The following is a 19844-nucleotide window of genomic DNA, read 5'->3' on the forward strand; positions in this document are numbered from 1 at the left end:
AACAACAACAACAAAACATCAATCAACCTTGTTTTCTCTAAAAGTTCAATAAACCAGCTGGTAATCCCAGCTCTTTGGAGGTGTAGGAGGGAAGATCACATCAAGTTGAAGACCAAACAAGATCTACAAAATGAGTTCCAGGGTAGACTGGGCTACAGAGTGAGAACCTACCTCAAAAAATAAAGTTTTTAAGTAAACCACATAGTGACAGTTAAGTAGGTTGAAAACCAAACAGATAGAAAGAAAAACATCAGTTCTGCCACTTATATGCTAAGTCTCTCTAGATGGTCAAAATATATACTTTTTGCTTTGAGTAATGAGGCATACATACATGGATAGAACTATCTAGAGAAACACACATTGATGTAATTGTATAGTCAGTACCAATGGCGATGCAGTGACAGATAATTGGATTTGCTTACCAATATATAGGGATTAAAGAAAAAGAATACTCAAATATCAAATCCAAATGTTATAATAATATACTTTTTTTTTTTCAATTGTGCAGCTCTTCAGCATGCGGGAAGAAATCCATCCCAAAAGACCATTAATAAGTATTGGACTCCTCAAACTGCCAAACTGAATTTTGATGATTTTTGCATAATTTTAAGCAAGGAAAAACCTACTTCAAAATCAGAATTGCTAAAATCATTTAAACAATTAGATGTAAATGATGATGGCTGTATTCTACACTCTGACCTTCATAAATATCTAACGAAGGTAAGACCTGTGAGAGTTTTATACTGTGCATAAAGCAACTGGAGTCCAGCTTTGGCTACCAAGATCCACATTAAGTAAGTATTCTCCCAACATATGAAATGAATAGCTTACAGTATTTATAATTTACAATCCTTTCCTATGGAAAGGGCTTTATAAATAGCAGAGAAAGCATGATGTTGAACCTGTTCTTCAGTCTCCGTTACCCCTATGTAATTCTTTTCTGCTCAGAACTCCCAAACCCCATGATTTTCATGTGTTTAGTAAAAGGAAAAGAAGCACATCTGTGATTAGAAGTCATTTTGCTTCTTTGTTCTTTTTGTTTTTCTAGAAGGGTCTCTCTGTGTAGCCCTAGATGTCCTGGAACTCGCTTTATAGACCAGGCTAGCCTTGAACTCAGGAATCCACCTGCCTCTGCCTCTGCCTCTGAGTGCTGGGATTATAGGCATGCCACCACTATGCTACACTCACTTTGTTTCTTGAACATTTTGAGAAGATATTATTACTCTAACTTCAGTAACCATTGTTATTGACTCTGTAACATAAATTGTTAAATTTTTTGTAACAATGTAACATAATTGTAAAAATTCTTGAAACTGAAATTAAGCATATTTACACAAAATTCAGTAATTTTATGAAATTTTATTTAATATACTCTCATTGTTGCTTAATATTCTCATTCTGAGTTGTAATGAAACTTATGTGTAGAGATAAAAATATATTTTCAATGGGGCTCTGTAGCCCACCTACATCTTTAATACCAGTACTTGGGAGGCAGAGGCAGGCAGATCTCTGTAAGTTTCAGGCCAACCTGGACCACACAGTAAATTCCAGGTCAGCCAGTTCTATATAGCGAAATGGACTAAAAAAAAAATAAAAAACAAAAAATGCATTTCTACCATCACTGTAAATAACAAAGCATTAATTACGTTGTTTAAAAAATATGTCTTGTTTTATTTCTAGAGAGGTGAGAAGATGACTCAGGAAGAAGTAAATGCTGTAATAAACTTGGCTGATGTAAATGCTAATGGAAAGTTTGACTACATTAAGGTAGATAAGCCCTTATTGATACATATTTGTATGTTGGGTAGGAAATCACTTTTCATTTTCCCCAGTGCTTCTAAGGTATAACTGACAAGATTATAAACATTGATACTGTATACAAAGATGCTTTTGATATAGGCATACATTGTGACCATATCACAATAGACCGTATCAGATAAGTATGTCTGTTATTATTGTATTGAACCCAAGGCTTCATATGTGCTACACACTACCAAGAAACAACTCCAGCCTCTGAATACGGGTTTGTTTTTCTCTTTCATCTTGGCAAGGGCATAGTGTTATTCTGTATACCCAGTGTACTTTTAATTTATCCTCTTTAGTCTTACAATCATAATCATGGGGTGATTATATTAAAAATAGTGTAGGGAAAGCCTCCCTAATCTGAACATTCAAAATATGATATGCTCCAAAATCTGAAGCTAAATTCCATGTGTAAGCTCATTTGAAGGCCTACTAAATGTATTGCATAAAACTTCCTCTGGGCTATTTGTGAGAGCAGTTCATGAAATGTAAGTGGATTTTTCAATTAGAGTTAGATACCACAATATATCCTATTGTGTATCTGCAAATGCTCCAAACTCTGAAGTCACCCAGAATACTTTTGGTCAAAACATTTTGAATAAGAGCCACTCAACCTATATAACCAAGTTAAAAAATATATATGTGCACATACAGGTATACAAACAAGCATAGAGGCTCCCTTTAGAAATGAATCTTTTCTAGGGTGGAACAGTCATAAAAATTATTTAGAACAAATGCAAGTCTATGTGTCTTGTTAAAAAAAATAAATAAATCACCTCTCCCTTTGTACCATTCATTTTCACTTAGAGTGTGACCTCACTGATTGATGGCTACATTTCACTAGGTCACTTGGGGCTGGGCAGTCTGGTTGAGGGAAAATAACACGAACAACAAGTAAAATAAGAAACTCGTTTTCTTGCCCAGCCTCCTCCTTGCCTACTAATGTGTATTTGCCTCCCTCACCTCCCAGGTGTAGGACTGAACATTTTCCCCACCAGCTGACTTTTTCCTGTTTCTTCTAGTTTTGTAAATTATATATGACAACCAGTGAGCAATGTCTCAAGACTACACTAGAAAGACTGGAAGCTGACAGTAAACTGAGGCGTCAACAGTTTGGAAGCCACATTGAAGGGTCCCCTGAAAGAGACCCATCTCCAGTGCCAAAACCGTCACCTAGAATCATTAGGAAAAATGACCAGGAAACAGTCTCAAGTAAAGGTATTTGCTTTCAATACTAAAAAATTTCTCAATCAGAAGTGATAGATCATAATTCAAACAAAAATTTCCCTTCATCTCCAGTTATCAATAATAAGGTAAATGAGAATCCAACTATTAGTTACTGTTTCTAGACGTTCTTAGCAGTAAAAATCTACTGAAGTAAAATTTTATTATGAAACTTCACTTGGCTATGTTCATTATATTTTATTAAAACTAAAATTTCAGACTAAAAGATGACATATTGAAGTCAAGAATCCTATATTAGTAGCACATAAATCAAAACCATTAAGGCTTGGTCAATAGGAAATTTCAATAGGAAAAATGAAGAGAGTGAAATTAATGCAATAGACTGTATGTCACTGTTTAGAAATTAACTGCTGCTGACGGCTTTTAATATGTAAGACCAAATAACTGTTACTTTTTACAGGTGACTCAAGCCATTCCTTACTGTCAGCAACTGGAAAGTTCAAAACATCTGTTTCCTTCACAATTACCATGAGTGCTAATAGGAACAGAGACTCAAAGTTAACAGAGCCAAACCTAAAGGTACAGTACTTTAAATGAACAGTTACAACTTTTTCTGAGAAGTATTTGACTTTAAGATTATTACAAATTATTGAATGTTTACAGGGAACCAATGGAGTTTGTGACTAATCTGGGTTTTTCCATAGAATTAGTAAATTAGATTTTGTTTATTTACGTGGGGTAGGGGCAGCATGGGCTTACCATGGTACACATGTGGAAGTCAGAAGGCAATGTGTGCGAGTCGGCTCTTTCCTTTCGCTGGGTGGGGTCCAGGATGGAATTTGAGTTGTGTGCTTTGGCTGTGACACCTTTGTCTGCTGAGCTATCTTGCTGACCTTGGCTATGATATTTTAAAGTAAAAAGAATGAGCACAAGTATTATTATGTATAAGGTCTTTAGTTTGGAAATGGTGACTCTTCAATTTTTGAACTTGATGAATAGATTGATTATCTAAATACCTTGGCAAATAAGATTTTGTTGTTTGACAGGTACTTTCCTGAGGTGTTGTGTAAATAAATCATTCATTCAACATCAATTCCTATGAGAGAAAGACCACAAAGTCACTTTGCTAAGTCAATATTTGTTGAGTGTTAATATTGATCTTCTTCCTTTGTTTTCCCTTTTTAGACTCAACTTTTACTAGTTTTCTTTCAGCAGAAAATAATAGCTACAGAAATATAAAACATTAACTGGAAACTGCTAGGATACATTAAAAATGTGCACCTGGAGACCTCTGTAAAAGGGGGAAAATGGTTATGACCACACACTATAACCGCTGCTAGAGAACTGAACTGATTGTCCTCCAGAGCTGCATTCTTGTTTCAAATAACAACTCTGTATTTGTTATTGAACTCTGAAGTCCCTTATATCTTCAAATTGCTAGACAGTGACATTTGTTCTATATTAAAATTTTAAAACATCATCTCTAAGGAATTTTGCTCTGACTGTTCAGGAATGTACACACCCTAAGCAATTTGGTGTGCATGTCCAGTTTGTTCACACATATTTTGTGTTCCAACAATATTATTTTTTCTCCAATAGAAGCTTTTTGCACTTTTTAATTAAGTTAACTGTTAAGGTACTAGCCTGGTTAATTATGATTTACCTAAGTCAAAAGTGTTTAAACTAATTTTAGTTATCATGTAGAGATATAAATATTTATAGATTGTACTAAATCATATGATTTTCCTACCGTGCCATTAATACAATTCCTTTAGTTCTGTCCAGCAAATAATTTCTAATCATGTAATGTGTCAATTGTTCCGCTTAGTGTAAAATAAGGATCTTGAATTGAAGAAATTTCCATTTGATTATTGGCTGTCATATGCCAAGGTAGCATAGCATAGTATTTTGTTGTTATAATAAATTTTTATTGGGGGCATGGGAGGATGGGAGAGGGGATTGGGATTGATATATAAAATAAGATTGTTTCTGATTTAAGTAAAAAAAAGGAAAATAAATAAATAAACTTTATTGATTGGACACTCTGCGAAAAGAGTTTTGGAATTGATAAAGAACTCAGAAAAATACACCTGAGAGTGAATTCTAGCTATTCCCTTAATGATTGTATAAACTGGGCAAGTTTAACAACCTCTCTTTTGAGTATGATTTTCCTTAACTGTGTATTGAAAATAATTTTATTTAATGTATTTTAAAAGATCTAAATCTCTTTTTGTTTATTTTGATTGTTTCCCTCTTTTTGTTGTTTGTTTTTCAAGACAGCATTTCTCTGTGTAGCTCTGACTGTTCTGGAGCTCACTCTGTAGATCAGGCTGACCTCGAACTCAGAAATCCACCTGTCTCTACCTCCTGAATACTGGGATTAAAGGCGTTCGCTACCCTCACATAGCCTAAATCTTTTTCAAAGCATTTAGCACAGCACTAAGGACATAGTCACTTATAAAAAAAAAAAAAAAAAAGAGCATTACAGAACTGAGACAAGACTGTAGCTCTTTATATGAAAATGAAATGAAAGTCTCATCTAAGGACAGTTATTCTAGTATTGGATTTTGAATGGAGATGGGAGAAAGGACTTACCCAAGAGGCTGAGTTGTGTGTGTTTGTAGTGATGCTAGCTTGACTTATGGCAGTTCTTGAGTATACTAGGAACAGGAGGGTCTAATAGACAATCCCAGGATTAGTCTGAAGGTCATAGTGGCTATAAAAAAGAGTCCACTTACATTTTTCATTTAGACATCAAGAAGGAGTATTGGTGATGACTGAAAATTAGATTTTAAAAGTACTAACGATTTAATTACTAAAAGAGGTTGGTATATTGTCAACTTAAAAAAAATTGTTCACATTTATTTATTGTGTGTGTGTGTGTGTGTGTGTGTGTGTGTGTGTGTGTGTGTGTGCACCAGAGTGCATGTGGGGGTCAAAAGACAACTGTTAGGAGTGGTTCCCTCTTTCCACCATGTGGATTCCAGGGACTAAACTGAGCGCATGAGGCTAGTGGAAAGTTCCTTTTCCTGCTGAGCCATCTTGAGAGCCTTCCGTTGTCAACTTTTTAATCCCATAATTTTAATATCAATATTCATTTCTTTTGGAAATGTTTGCCTTGCGTTTCTTAGCCTTCTTTGTTTGCTACCTGGTATTTCTTAGACGAAGTAAGCCAAAATTGCTGTTATTTTGACTTTTGAGAGCCTGCCTGAGGCTGGATGCAGATTTACAGTGTAATCAGGGATGATATTGAACTCTTGATCCTCCTGCCCCCCGAGTTTTAATCTGAGGCTCTCTGTTACTCAGCAAGGATCAGTTCTTATTGTTGGTGTTTTACTTTGAAGCAATTTCATTTTTGAAGATATCATATACACTTGTGAAGTTTTAGAGCCATTCTAGTACTTGGCTATAAAAATACAGAATGAATTACTAATGAGACAGCTAAATTAATCTTCTTGCTTTAAGACAATTGGCACCTTAGTTTGCCTGGAACAGAGATTAGTGGGTTGTATGAAAAGTGAGCAGCATCAGAAACGTGAAATTGTTGCCACGGGGCAAGCATATTAGCCAGAGCTGCCCCTGCCCTGTCTGCCCATCTGCCTGCCATCTCTCCCTTCCTCCCGTTCTTCCTTTCGTCTATGCTTTTATTCACTTTTAGACATGGCCTTGCTGTGTTTGTCCAGGCTGGACTCTAGCTCGCAGGCTCCAGCAGTCATTTTCTTTTAGCCTCCTAGAGTAGCTGGAGTACAGGCACCATGCTCAGCAGCCGGATTTTATATCTGTTTCCACACTTTTATAAAAGACTTGTGTTACAGGAGGAAAATAAGAATGTTCCAGTGACTGTACATATATGACTTTCTATTGGTCATACTTTGACACTGTATTACTATTCTCTTTTTAATCTTGCTTTCTATCTAGTTAGTTTATGTAATATTCAAGAAATGTCAAGAATTTTCCCTTGAGAGAAGAATAGCTTTAACTTCCTTGCTATAGAGCCAGTCACTACTGAAATTAGAGTAGGCTACAAGTCATCAGTGGTAAGCTCCAGAGCTGTAACCCGCCTGTATTCATACTCCTAACTGGGACTTGCCTAAATGTCTTCTAAATGTGTTTTATATAATATGTATATGACACATACCATAGAGCACATATTTAGTATACATATACAGTATCAAGCTATATGTGTGCATAAGACATGCACATGTAAATCATATAATATATTATACACAAGTTTCTCTGCAAAACAGTACAAATACATAATACAGTTATATATACAAATATAAAATACAAATTGAAAATGGTTCAGTCTTGTTTTGTTAAAGCACCAATTATAATTCTTTTTCAAAATGTTAATCAATTTAACTTATCACTTAAAAGACAGTATATATCAGTTTTCCTTCATAAATCATCTACTTAACCTTTTATTTTTAAGTATTCTTTAGTAACAAAAAAGTAATAATGCACCTTGCCTACTTCTTCAAACAATGAAAGCAAATAGCTTCCTAGAAGAATGACATAGACTTCTTGGTAAAGAATGATGAAGATGACAAGCTACCATGCTGTCATCTGTGGCAGGTCCACTTGCTAACTCTTGCTCAGCTAGATTGCTAATAATGTAGAATTATATGTAAGGACAAGTGTATGCCAGAGGGACCCAGGAAAGATGCAACTTCACTGATATGTTTGCTTTGGTCACTTTTTTCTACTTTAAAATTTATAGTTTGTGCCTTTACTGTTTCCTTATTTCTTATGAATGAAATAAGTAAACTGTGTATCACCAGTGAACTAAGTTATTTGGATTTATAGGAATATACTTGAATTGGTAGAATCTAGCACCACCTCATGCCCGCTCTAAGAATTACAACCTGTTTTAATTGTCAAAAAATATATATTAGACATATATATATATATATATATATAAAGTCTAAAAAGACTTAAAAATGCAGTGTACTTCCATTTTATCATAAAACTCAAGCTGTCAACCTGGTCTGTATTCCATTCAAATTCATTTGTTTGAACAATCATGCAGTTTCTCAGTATTTTTTCACTTTTAATTCATAGCATATTAGTCTGGATTCATTGATTCATAGTGTGTTAGTCTGGATCTATTACCCCCTTCCCCCCCAAAATGATGAAAACCTTAGTGATATAGAGTCTTGTTTTAAATAAAGTTTCAAGTTAATAAGTGTTTAATAAGTTTGTGTATCTTAAGAAACCACTGTCTCCTTTTAAACAGTATTGCTCCAAGGTTTCCTAAGACTGTTATTTACTGTTCACAGCACTTCACTGATGTTCTTTGGTGGCACTTGCCCTACTATTCCCTGCTATTTCCAGTCCTATTAACCTGAGTGTAATATTACAGTATGGAGTTTGGCAGTCTTCCATAAATACTTACAAATTCTTTTTTATTAAAGCAGGTTTTTCCAGAACTGGAAAGTGAGAAAGATCTCTAATAAAAATGTTAACCTTCTCAACTAGATTTTTAAAGCCATTTTCTATCAGCCCTTGGCACTGCCTCCAGAAGAACTATCTGCCATGGACAATTCTTTAGTTTCCCAAATGTCACAAATCACATTTGTTACTAATATTCTGAACAATTCTGCATTTAAGGAAAGTAATTTACTTTAGGGTGATGAGAAGGCTTAGCAGTCAAAAGCTTAACAACTTGAGTTCAATCCCTAGATCCTAGTGGAAGGAGGGAACCAACTCCAAAAATAGGGAGAGCTGCTGCACTTAAGTGAAACACTTGAGTTTGTTCTAACCCTTAAGTGTGTAAGAAATTCAGAATGGTAATGCTCTGTCATTGTATCATTTACTATATGTTTTATATTATATATTATCAATTTATAATATAAACATGAAGCTTCATTTAAAGCTCACTTTAAAAAATGATGGTAGTTTTTTGTTGTTGTTGTTGTTGGTGGTGGTGTGTTTTATTTTTGAGAAAGGGTCTTACCGTGTAGCCGTGGCTGGCCTGGAATTCTGTGTTTCCCAAAGCGGCCTCAAACTTGGTGTTTCTGCCTCCCAAGTGCTGCAATTATAAGCAAAGCCATCATGCCCAGTAGTCATGGCAGATATTTAAATGCAAAGTAGAGCAGAACTCAAAATACAACTGTAGATGTAGAGAAAGGCTTCTGAAGTCGCTGATAAATGTGATATCATGCTTGCCAAGTTGTTTTTCAGACCTTTCTTATCTACCAAAATGGATATCCTAGATTGCCTTTAGACCCTCTTTGTCTCTAAAATGAATCAACTTCCTTGATGTAAAAATCCAAAATCTAAAATTCTCCCATCCCCTTCAAATTGTAAACAGTGACACAATACCACAAGTACAAAACCTCATGCCTGACTTCACAACTGCTAGCAACTCCAGCTCCTGGGCATCTGATACCCTCTTTTTCTCTTCACAGGCACCGTACTCATTTGCATTAACCCACATAACACACATATTTAAGAAAAAGTGAATCCTTTTAAAATTATAAAATAAAAAAGATTTTTGACACCCATCCAGTTTATAACATTACCTTCCATCAATCAGACATAATTTATAGAACAACTACAGTATTCAAGCACTACTTTTGGAAGTGGGATTATAGTAATTTCACACATATAATTTTCTTTTCAACCTAACCCTCTCTCTCACACACACACAGACATACACACACACACACACACACACACACACACACACACACACACACCTGACAATTATGATTGATTTATTTTCTGCATGCACTTCTTCTCCTATGTTTGTATTCCGCAGGATGGCAATAGGCATATTTGGTATTTCTTTAGAGTCATCTCTCAGTTTCTCCTCACTTCTATAAATATTGTTTGAAAATGTTTTCTTTCGTTTCAGGACTGGCAGTGTGTACAATCAAAAGGCTGTTTCTTTTTAGAAGAAGATGGTGAAGTCATTAGTCATCAGTACAAGATGCATATACCTCAAAGATCTGTGCTTTATCTAACAATTAAGCCATTAAATCTGAGTCAAACTGAAGGCAAGTTTAAAACCTATATTTATTTGCTTGTTCATTTATTTATTTATTCCCTTGTTTTTTGTTTGTTTGTTTGTTTATATGTAGCTCTGGCTGTTCTGGAACTCATTATGCAACTCACAAAGCACCTGGAAGTAAAGGCTTCTTTACTCAGCTATTTTTATTTTTAAAATACCAACTTATATTCTCTCTGAAAATACTTTGTATTTCAAATCCTAGTTAAGAAAAATAAGCTGCCCAAGGGCTGTATGGTTTTGTTTAGTTTAAATTGTTTCATAGTGTTTATTCTTCACATATGATGTTTCATTACATGACTACATATTGGTGCAGAGATACTATACATGGAATAAATTCTCCTTTCCTCTCATTTCTCCCTAGTCCCTTTTGTTAACTTAAGCAGTTTGACCTTTACATGTATGTCATATATACATACAGGTTCTTATGTATCTGGGAACCTGTGTTGGCAAGTTGGCTCAGCATGTAAAGAACTTTTGTCACAGAAGCCCGATGACCTGCATTCAATTCTTGGATCCCATGTAAAGGTGGAAAGAGAGAAATGACTCTATAGAATTGCCTGTAACCTCCACACATGCACTATGCCATATGATCTCCCCCAAATCTTTTTCTCTATCACACACACATACACATTAACAATATATCTTTATTAAAATCTTGGAATTACAGTTGAGAGAAAATAAATGGTAATTCACTTGTGGTTATCCCCATTGTATTGATCTTCCTGCAGACAATCTAAGTTGGCTATTCTTGACACTAAAAAAGTTTCCATCTGTGTGTTTGCATGTGGGCTTATACCACACTTTCTTATCTGTTCCTCTGTCACTGAACACTTATGTAGTGCTACTTATATATATTGATGTACAAATAGCCCTATAAAAACCCTCCTTATTGATTCCCATGGTGTCTGGCCTGGTTGACATCTCCCACCAGCATTTTCTAAGGGTTTCACTTTGTCTGGATCCTTGTTGGAAGTATTCTTTTACTCTGGATAATTTTGGCTATTCAGCGTTTTATGCTTCTGTAAGAGTCTTCAGATTATGGTTTTTTTTTTTTTTTGTTTTTGTTTTTGTTTTTGTTTTTGTAAAGAATGACATTGGAAGTCTGGAGGGCATTGCCTTGAGTCTGTAGACTGATTTTGGTACAATACCCATTTTCACAATATTATAAATTCTTCCAGTCAAAAACCGTGAGAGTTCTCTCCCTCTTGTGGTATCATCTGCAGTTTCTTCTGTTTTAAAGTTATAAAGATGTTTTTTATTTATTTGAATGTTTTTTAAAATAATAAAGTTAATTAAAAAATAAAGTTTTCATTGTAGGGGTCATTTGTCTCCTTAGTCAAGTGTACTTTAAGGGTTTATTGTTGTTTTGAGGCTATTGTGAATTGGTTGTTTTCTTGATTGTTACTGTTATTGGACATTGTGTTAATTTTGTATATTTCCACTTTGCTGATAGTATTTACCAAATCTAAGAGTTTTATGGTAGAGTCTTTAGGGTATCTTATGTGTAAAATTTTATCTAGAAGTAAGCATTTTTTTTTCATTTTAAACTTAGTTATACGAAAATATTTCAGCTAAAAATATTTCTCAGACCTGAAGACTATTCAACTCTGCAAATCTCTATATAGTTAGAATAGCCATTCAATTCTTCCTAAGCCTTAACATTTAGCCTTTCCTTTTCTACATGTTGTATTGTATCTACATGTCCATTTGCCTCTATCTATATAGCTTCATATGGATATATGTAGATATAGATATTATTGCCTGGATTCTGCATGTGAGGGAGGTATGCAGGTTTTCTTTTTCTTTCTGAGATTGTGTGACCTTACATATTCAAAGTCCATCCACATCCATTTTCTTGCAAGCTTTGTGATTGTTTTTCTTTAGAGAAGAATAGTTATTCATACACACACACACACACACACACACACACACACGCACGCACGCACGCACACATGCACGCACGCGCGAGCATGTAACAAATAAAAGGAAAAATGAAGAGAAATGAAATATATATGACCAAAGACATTATCAAAGAAGTTTTTAAAAGTATGTCAGTTATCAACTGCTATAAATCAAAATGCCCCAAACTTCAGTGACTTAAAATAGTTACAAATATGTCCATTTGTGAATCTGTTGGACTTCTAGATGGCTCTTTTAGTCTGAGCAGGCATGGCTTTTCTGTGCAGGGTTCACTCACACTCTTAGGATCAGTGACAGGTTTGCCGATAGCTGGTTTTTCGGTGTTGGCTGTGTTCTCCTATGTGGCTTATCCCATCTAGGACAGCCTGACTGCTCCACATGATCTTCCATCTTCCAGTAAGCCAGAATGTACAGTATGTAACCAGAACCTGAGAAGAAAGAAAAAAGCAGAAGCACAGGAAATTTCCTGAGATCGGTGGTCTCAGAACTCACAAAATGCTAACTCTGTTACACTCTGTTATATGTAAGTCACAAAGTCTTAACCAGTCGGACTGCAAGATAAACGTCACCTCTTGATGAAGAAGCTGTCTAACTGTTTCGTAAAGGTCTATGAATCCAGAGAGGGCAGCCGTGTTTTCTGCCCTCTCACAGGAGGCAGGGGAGTAAGCGTTGTCACTGTGGAAGGGTGAATGAAGAGCCATGGAGGTGGAGGGCATCCCAGATGATTTGCTGAGGAAGGAGCTGTGATGTGGAGTGTGGTGGCACAGAATAGGAGCTGAGGGGCTAGAGACAGGGCCTAGTAGCTACGAGCACTTACTGCTAGTGCAGAGGACCAGGCTTCAGTTCCCAGCATCCAAGTGGTAGCTCACAACTATAAGTTCAATTCCAGGAAATCCAATACCATCTTCTGACCTCTAGAGGCTCCGGCACACATGTGGTACATATAAACTCATATAATCGGACATGCATACACATACAATAAATCACTCTTAGAATGGAAGCTAGCCTATCTGGAATGAGTAAGCAAGGAGAAGTTGGTAGGGAATGAATGAAGACCATAAAGAAACAAGAATATAAACGGTTAGAGATTTCCCCTACAATGAACTTTTTTTGCCGAGAGAAATGAAGTTTGGGGAGGGAAGGCTATTTTTTTTTTTTTTTTTTTTGGTTATTTTTTTTTTCCAAGCAGTTTGAATATTTAACTGAGTCTTGCTATTGATTCTGTTTTTGTGGCTGGTGCACTGTTTGTCATTAATCCTCTTTGGGGTTCTCAGAGAATGTTGGATTTATGCCTTTCATTGCTTGTTGGAAAATCCTCTCCTTTCCTTCTTTCTTTCCTGACATAACTCCTCCTGTGTGTGCTAACACTGAAAAGCCAGGGCTTGCAGTATCCCATCTCACCTTGGGAAAATGCCTTTCAGGCTTCTAAGTTGTGACGTGGCCTCTGTTCTGATAAGTCTTTGTAGTTCATCTGCTTTTTCTTACTGGCAGAGCAGCATACTTTGGGCTTTGTCTCAGCAGAGGAATTTAGTGGGGACAGTTTGTGACCTAACCCACCTAAGCATGTAGATACCCTGACTGTCTGAGAGTGTAGATGGTTTCTCCATCCTGTGACCTCGTGGGGAGTGAGGGTCAGTGCTGGAGCCCATCGCTTCCTGAAAGGCTCTGCTCTCACTTATGTGTTGACTGGTTTATCTTGCACCTCAGCTTTGGCTTTGGTTAAGATGAGCACACTGGGGATTGAGCCGAGGGGCTCATGCATGCTAGGCAAAAGCACGGCCCCATGTCCAGACATCAAAACATAGCTTTTGATGATTTCAAGAAAATTCACACCTTTTAGAAACTGAGTGTAGAGAGACTTTTTCATAAAATTAAATATTGTAGTGGCATATTATAGATACCTTAATGGCTGTATATAAAAATGGAATGTGTATTTCTTTCTAAAAATCTACTGGGTAAAGAACTTAAAAGAGAATACAGTGATTGCTTGATCTGAGGTGGGTTGTGATGATGGTGTTGTTGTTTGTTTTTAGGAAAACATTCTCCCTGGTTATCGGTTGATACGGCCTTATATATTCTTAAAGAAAATGAGGATCAAGCAGAGCCACAGCTCATGTGTTTTACTGAACTACGAAATAGAGAAGTATACATATTTTTTATTGTTTAAAAATGTAATATGAAACCAAGTTGAGGAAAATAATAGCTTTTTACTAGTATTTTAAACTCAAATGTTCTCTGTTCTAGTGGCAGTATAGGTTGTACCTAATCAATATGCTATTTTATATGTTTTATTAACTATAAAGAACTTTTTTTGTATTGAGACTTTTTTAGTGATTGATTGACAGCCTTGGCTCCATAGCTAAGTGCCCTGATGTATGACATGAAAATATTTTTTGTTGTTGTACTTAATAAAGAGAGTGATGTCATTAGATTCTTCCCACCCTCCAAATGCATGACTGCAGCTACAGGAAAATTTGCTTCTGATGTCTGTCTTTACTTGTACTATGACTACAAAACAGGAACTCTCCCAAATTACTGACTTCAGGCTTGACTCATATTGTAGGGTTCAGAAATAGTTTGATGGAAAGAAATGCTTTTAAATGCTTTTATACATTGCCTTTGAGGTTCTTCTGGCCCTTTCTAATTATGTATTTACTCAGAGGCCAAATATGTGAGCAGATACATACATGTGACTATTTTATGAGGACTACAAAATACAGTCTGCTACACAGCAACAGAAATAATACTATTCTGCAATATCATATTTAATCTTTATATTGGCTCAATGACAGACAAATATTTCCCTGATGGGATGTTATATAGAAGTCTTTATTGGAGGCTTCCTAACAGACAAGGGTAGTTACTGGCTAGAACCACAGAAAATGGCAGAACTTAACATTTTTACTAAGCTGTTCTTCAGAGCTGACTACCAGGTGAAGCTAAAGATAAAGCAGTGTCAGAAACAATAGGTTTTCCCATTTGGTTTTGGATAAAATGACTTTCTTATGAAATTGCATGTGTAAAAACAGTCAGTCATAGCAAGAGTGTGTTTAAATGGAGTTTCTATGGACCTCTTTATAGGCTTCTATTTATCTGTAATGTGTCATATTTACAAAGGATTTTTACTAGTGTTTTTAGCTTCACAATTATTTTCCTTAAGAAGAGTTTGGTACCCATGAAGAACTTCCCAGTTGCTATCTATAGTGGCACTTTACAGTTATATGTAGGTAATAAAGGAAGTTCATGGGATGACTTCTACTAGGAAGTAGCAAGATATTTTTTTTTAACTCCTATATGTCAACCTACATATGGTCAGTCTAAACAATTATCATTTCCAAAGCATGAATTCGTCAGTTTAGCCTCCTCAATGGTCCTCAGTTACATTGAATTATTTCTTCTGCCAAAATATGGCTTGGTGATAACCTCAGGGTGATTATGGTCCACAGATAATCAGGCAGAAAGAATTCAGAACTCAGATGACCAACTTATGGTTTATGAACCTCCAGGATGACCTAAAATAGGTTTTGACAAGACTATTTGAACACAATACCTGATGGAATTTGGTACAGACAAGATCTGTACTGTAGCACAAGTAACTGTACTTAGCTATCATATGCAATGATTGGATATATACAGTTAGGATAGTCAAAAGATGGTCCTTTTTTTTTTGTTGTTTGTTTGCTATTTTTTTTTTTTTACAAGAAATGTTTAGGCTCCAGAAAGCTCCTAGGAGGTACATAGAGAGATGCCATTTACTTTCACTGTAGAACAGGCAAATAAAATGTTTTCCTATACACATCTTGATATTCACTGTAAATATCCAACATTTGTTAGGAAACAGTTTCAGATAATCAGGTCTGTCTAGGACTCTACCATCTTGTTTTATCATCCATGTCACCTAGTAATCTTAACAATCTACCTAAAAGAATATATATATATATATATATATATATATGAATATGAATATATATATATATTCCCACAAAGATCAGTACCTTACACACATGCACACAACACAGAGAGAGAGAGAGGGAGAGAGAGGAGAGAGGAAAAAGATAGACTTAAAGAGCCAAACTTACAGATGCAAAGATGTATTGTATTGAGTATGATTACCCTGCACTGAAGTTCTGGGGAGTCAGAAGCAGGAGGTATACAAATTCAAGACCAACCTGGGCTTCATAACACATTCAAGGCCAATATAAATTATACAGTGAGACTGTCTGAAAAAATGCATTGGTTCCGGGCTCAAAAAATAAAAAATTAACACAAGCAGAAAGGAGGGTAACATTATAATCCACATAATTCAGCTTTTAGAAATATGTTTAATTCATGTAAATGATGAACTTAAAATACATTTAACTTTCTCTGATGTCATTGAAATGTTATTTATAAATCAAATGTTCATTTTTCAATCATAGCAGTAGGAGATATTTACTACTTTTCTTTAAGGAGCACAGTGTTTGCATTAAAAAGTCCTAAAATTACTCCCTGCTTCCTGCTGAAGGCATTTGTGTCACAAACATTCTTGAAGGCCTTTGGGGATGACTTAGATGATATGTAGCTTTTTCTCTTCTTTTCCTTTTAGGTCTTTTTGAAAACATAAAGAACCATAGTCTGTGGTCTTGTACTAAGACTACCCTAAGAAAAAGAATTTAAAACTAGTGAAAGATTAATAAACTATAACTAAATTGATAAATGTTGATTTGAAACAAATGTTGTCTCAAGTTTCCATTTCAGAAAAAAGATTTAAATTCATGAAGACTTCTGGATGTTGATTTTGTTTAATTCTTTTGATAAAAGGTATTTGGATGGACTGGGGAACTAGGACCAGGAATTTATTGGTTAATTCCTTCCACAACTGGCTGTAGGCTAAAAAAAGAAATAAAATCAGTAACAGAAGAAGCCCAACTTGTATTTAGAGATGAAACAGGGGAATTATTTCTTACGAGTGAGTTTAGGTAAGTTTTGTTTATCAGTCACCTGTTTCTGCCCATTTTCTGTGGTCAGATCCCACCCCATCTTCCTGCTTTAACTCAGTATCTTACCACAGCATGATGAGCAATGCCATTAAAAACATAAAAGAGGCACAAAAAGCCAGTACCTCATGATTTCACTTATATGTGGGATCTAAAGAGTGAAATTTATAGAAGCAGAGAGCGGAATGGTGATTACCAGGGGTTGGTGGTATGAGGAAACTGAGGGAAATATTGTTTAGAAGATAGAACATTTCCATTAGTCAGGAAGAATAAATTCAGTTATCCATCATGTAATATGGTGACTACACTAGCTAATAGCAATTTATTATATTTACTAGAAATATATTTGAAAATTGCTACAAGAGTAGATCTTAAGTGTTCTCTCCATAAAAACTAAATATGTAAGATAATAGATGTATTATTTAGCTTCATTTACTTATTCCACAGTGTATACATATACCAAAAGTATGTTGTGTATAACATATACTTTAAATTCACTAAGTAACCAAGAGTGATTTTGTGTTTACAAGCATAGGATTGTCATTAATTCCTAGGGTCTGTGCTCTTTGGCATACTTCATGTACATCTCTACCAGCAATTCTCCACTAGACATTGCCTTTAATGTTAGGTACTGTTATATATGCACTCTTAATTTCAATAACTGTCAACATCTGAAGTCTAAATCTAAGGTTGGTCTCCTATGACCTAGATACTCACAATGAGATTTGGCCACACACAGATAAAAATGTATGTGGATATAATATAGCACAGAAAAAAATCTTAAATGCTATTAATATTATTTCCTTTGAAACTTGTCTCAAAAACTGTCTTAAGGAACTAGAGAGATTGCTCAGTGATAAAGAACACTGGATGCTCTTCTACCTGGGTTCTATTCCTACCACCCACATAGTGGTTCACACCCTTCTGTAACTTCAGTCCCAGGGGATCCAGCACCCTCTTCTGGCCTCTTCAGGCACCAGGAATGCACATGATGCACAGACAAATGCAGGCAAAACACATTTTTAAAATATCCATCTTCAGACTTTTTGTTTTAAAAATAATAAATAATTCTATTTTTACAACTTTAGGTCAACTTTATCAGAGATATTTGAGATAATTGACTTAGATGGAAATGGTCTCATTAGCCTTGAAGAATATAATTTTTTTGAGTTGAGAACAAGTGGTGAAAAGTGTGATGAGGATGCTTGGGCTGTCTGCAGAGGTAAGTGCTTTTCTTTTTCCTAATGGATGTATAGAAAAAATATATGGAATCCCTTAATTCTCATAAATAATAAACCAGACTTCTCCATGGGATGTTATTTTAACATTTAGGATAGTTGGGGGAAGGGGAGCCATAGCATGGGACTGGAGAGGTGGCAGAGTAGTTATAATTGCTCTTGACAAGGACCCTGGTTAGGTCTCAGCACTCACATCAGGAGCTCCCAAGCCACCCATAACTCCAGTTCCACAGCATTCTGTACCCCTTCCTGGCCTTCACAGGCATCTGTGTATATAAACTCATGCAGACATACACACATACACATAAACTTAAAAAAAAAGTAAGTCTCTCCTTTTTAACATAAGCATTTATTTTCCTTATAGTGATAGTTGCTATACTTGCTAAAAGATGTTAATCACTTCATGGTTATTTCAGCTTTTGGGGGCTTGCAAACATATTTTTAAAATCTTTTAAAATTATTTATTTGCCGATTTCATACCTGAATACAACATTTCTCAATCCTATCTATACCCCCAGAGACTCCCAACATGTCTCCTTCCCACCTTCATGTCCTATCTTTTTCTACCTATTCCTTTCTACCTCCTACTTCTCTCCCTTTTTCCTCTTCCTTCTTCCTCTTCTTTGCCCACTGAGTCCATTTAGTATTGCCTGCTGGGGTATTAATTTACTAATCTTATTGGGTTGCTCTTGTAAAGGTAAGGAGATTCAGTGGATTCATGAGTGTAAGAGCCATGTGTCCAGAAGACAGCATTCACCCCCTCTCTTTGTTCTTACCCTCTTTCTGCCCCTTCTTCCACCGTTTTCCCTGGGCCATGGGGTGGGGTTGTTCCCTGAGTACTCAACAGTCACTGATGTACTCTGAGGTCACTTAAGTACTTTACTCAGTTATGAGTCTCTCTGTATATATAGTCTGTATAGTCTTCCTATTATAGAATAAACTTCTCTGGCCAAGGTTAAGAACAACAGTAACATATGGGTATAAATACAAGTATTCAGGAGGCCATTTAACAACATGCCCATTTACCAAAACAGATTCCTTGCTGGATTCTATGGCTTTACCTTCCAAGCCAAGGCTTTTGACAAGATTATAGTAATGGGTAAATTCCTTCCTGTGGAGCAGGCCACAAATCCGGTCATAAAGTATTTGGTTACTCCCATAACATTCATGCCACTTTTGTACCAGTGACATATCTTGCCTGGCAATGGCACTACTTGATAAGACCATTGATTTTTTTTTCCCCAGTAGCCTGTATAGTACCTTCTGGCACTATGTAGGCTAGCCTGCTGTGGAGGTTCTTGTCCTCCAGGTCCCACAACCACCTTGCTCCAAATAAACACACAGACGCTATATTAGTTGTAAAGCTCTTGGCCAATGACTAGGTCTTCTTATTGGCTATCTCTGTCTTAGTTATTAACCCATGCCTAAGAAATCTAAGTATTTCTACAAGGCTTTGGCTTACCCATGGCCCTGGCCATGTTGTTACTCCTTCAGCAGCATCACAACTCTTTCTGGCAGGCTCAATCAACCTACCTTTCCCATAATTCTCCTCATCCTAGTCCCATCTATCTTCCTGCCTCATTGGCCAGACAATGCTTTATTCATCAACCAATAAGAGAAACATATATACAGAGGGACTTCCCCCATCACTAGCCAGCAGGGAACAATTTTCCAAGTCAGTTCCAAATTGATTTCTTTATGTCCTGC

At 35.9% G+C, this 19844-nt stretch overlaps 1 protein-coding gene across 1 annotated transcript in view; it reads left to right on the forward strand.

Moving 5' to 3' along the window:
- The window catches only part of Efcab7 (EF-hand calcium binding domain 7), a 37308-nt gene that overhangs the window by 4383 nt on the left and 13081 nt on the right, over positions 1-19844 (forward strand). The window contains exons 3-10 of the mRNA XM_051188228.1: positions 509-720; positions 1681-1767; positions 2826-3021; positions 3449-3567; positions 9848-9989; positions 13957-14066; positions 16724-16881; positions 17988-18121. Of these exons, the coding sequence (XP_051044185.1) occupies positions 509-720; positions 1681-1767; positions 2826-3021; positions 3449-3567; positions 9848-9989; positions 13957-14066; positions 16724-16881; positions 17988-18121 (1158 nt within the window). The remainder of the gene's footprint in view (positions 1-508; positions 721-1680; positions 1768-2825; positions 3022-3448; positions 3568-9847; positions 9990-13956; positions 14067-16723; positions 16882-17987; positions 18122-19844) is intronic.

The sequence above is a fragment of the Phodopus roborovskii genome, unplaced genomic scaffold (genome assembly GCF_943737965.1).
Source record: "Phodopus roborovskii unplaced genomic scaffold, PHOROB, whole genome shotgun sequence".
NCBI lineage: Eukaryota > Metazoa > Chordata > Mammalia > Rodentia > Cricetidae > Phodopus > Phodopus roborovskii.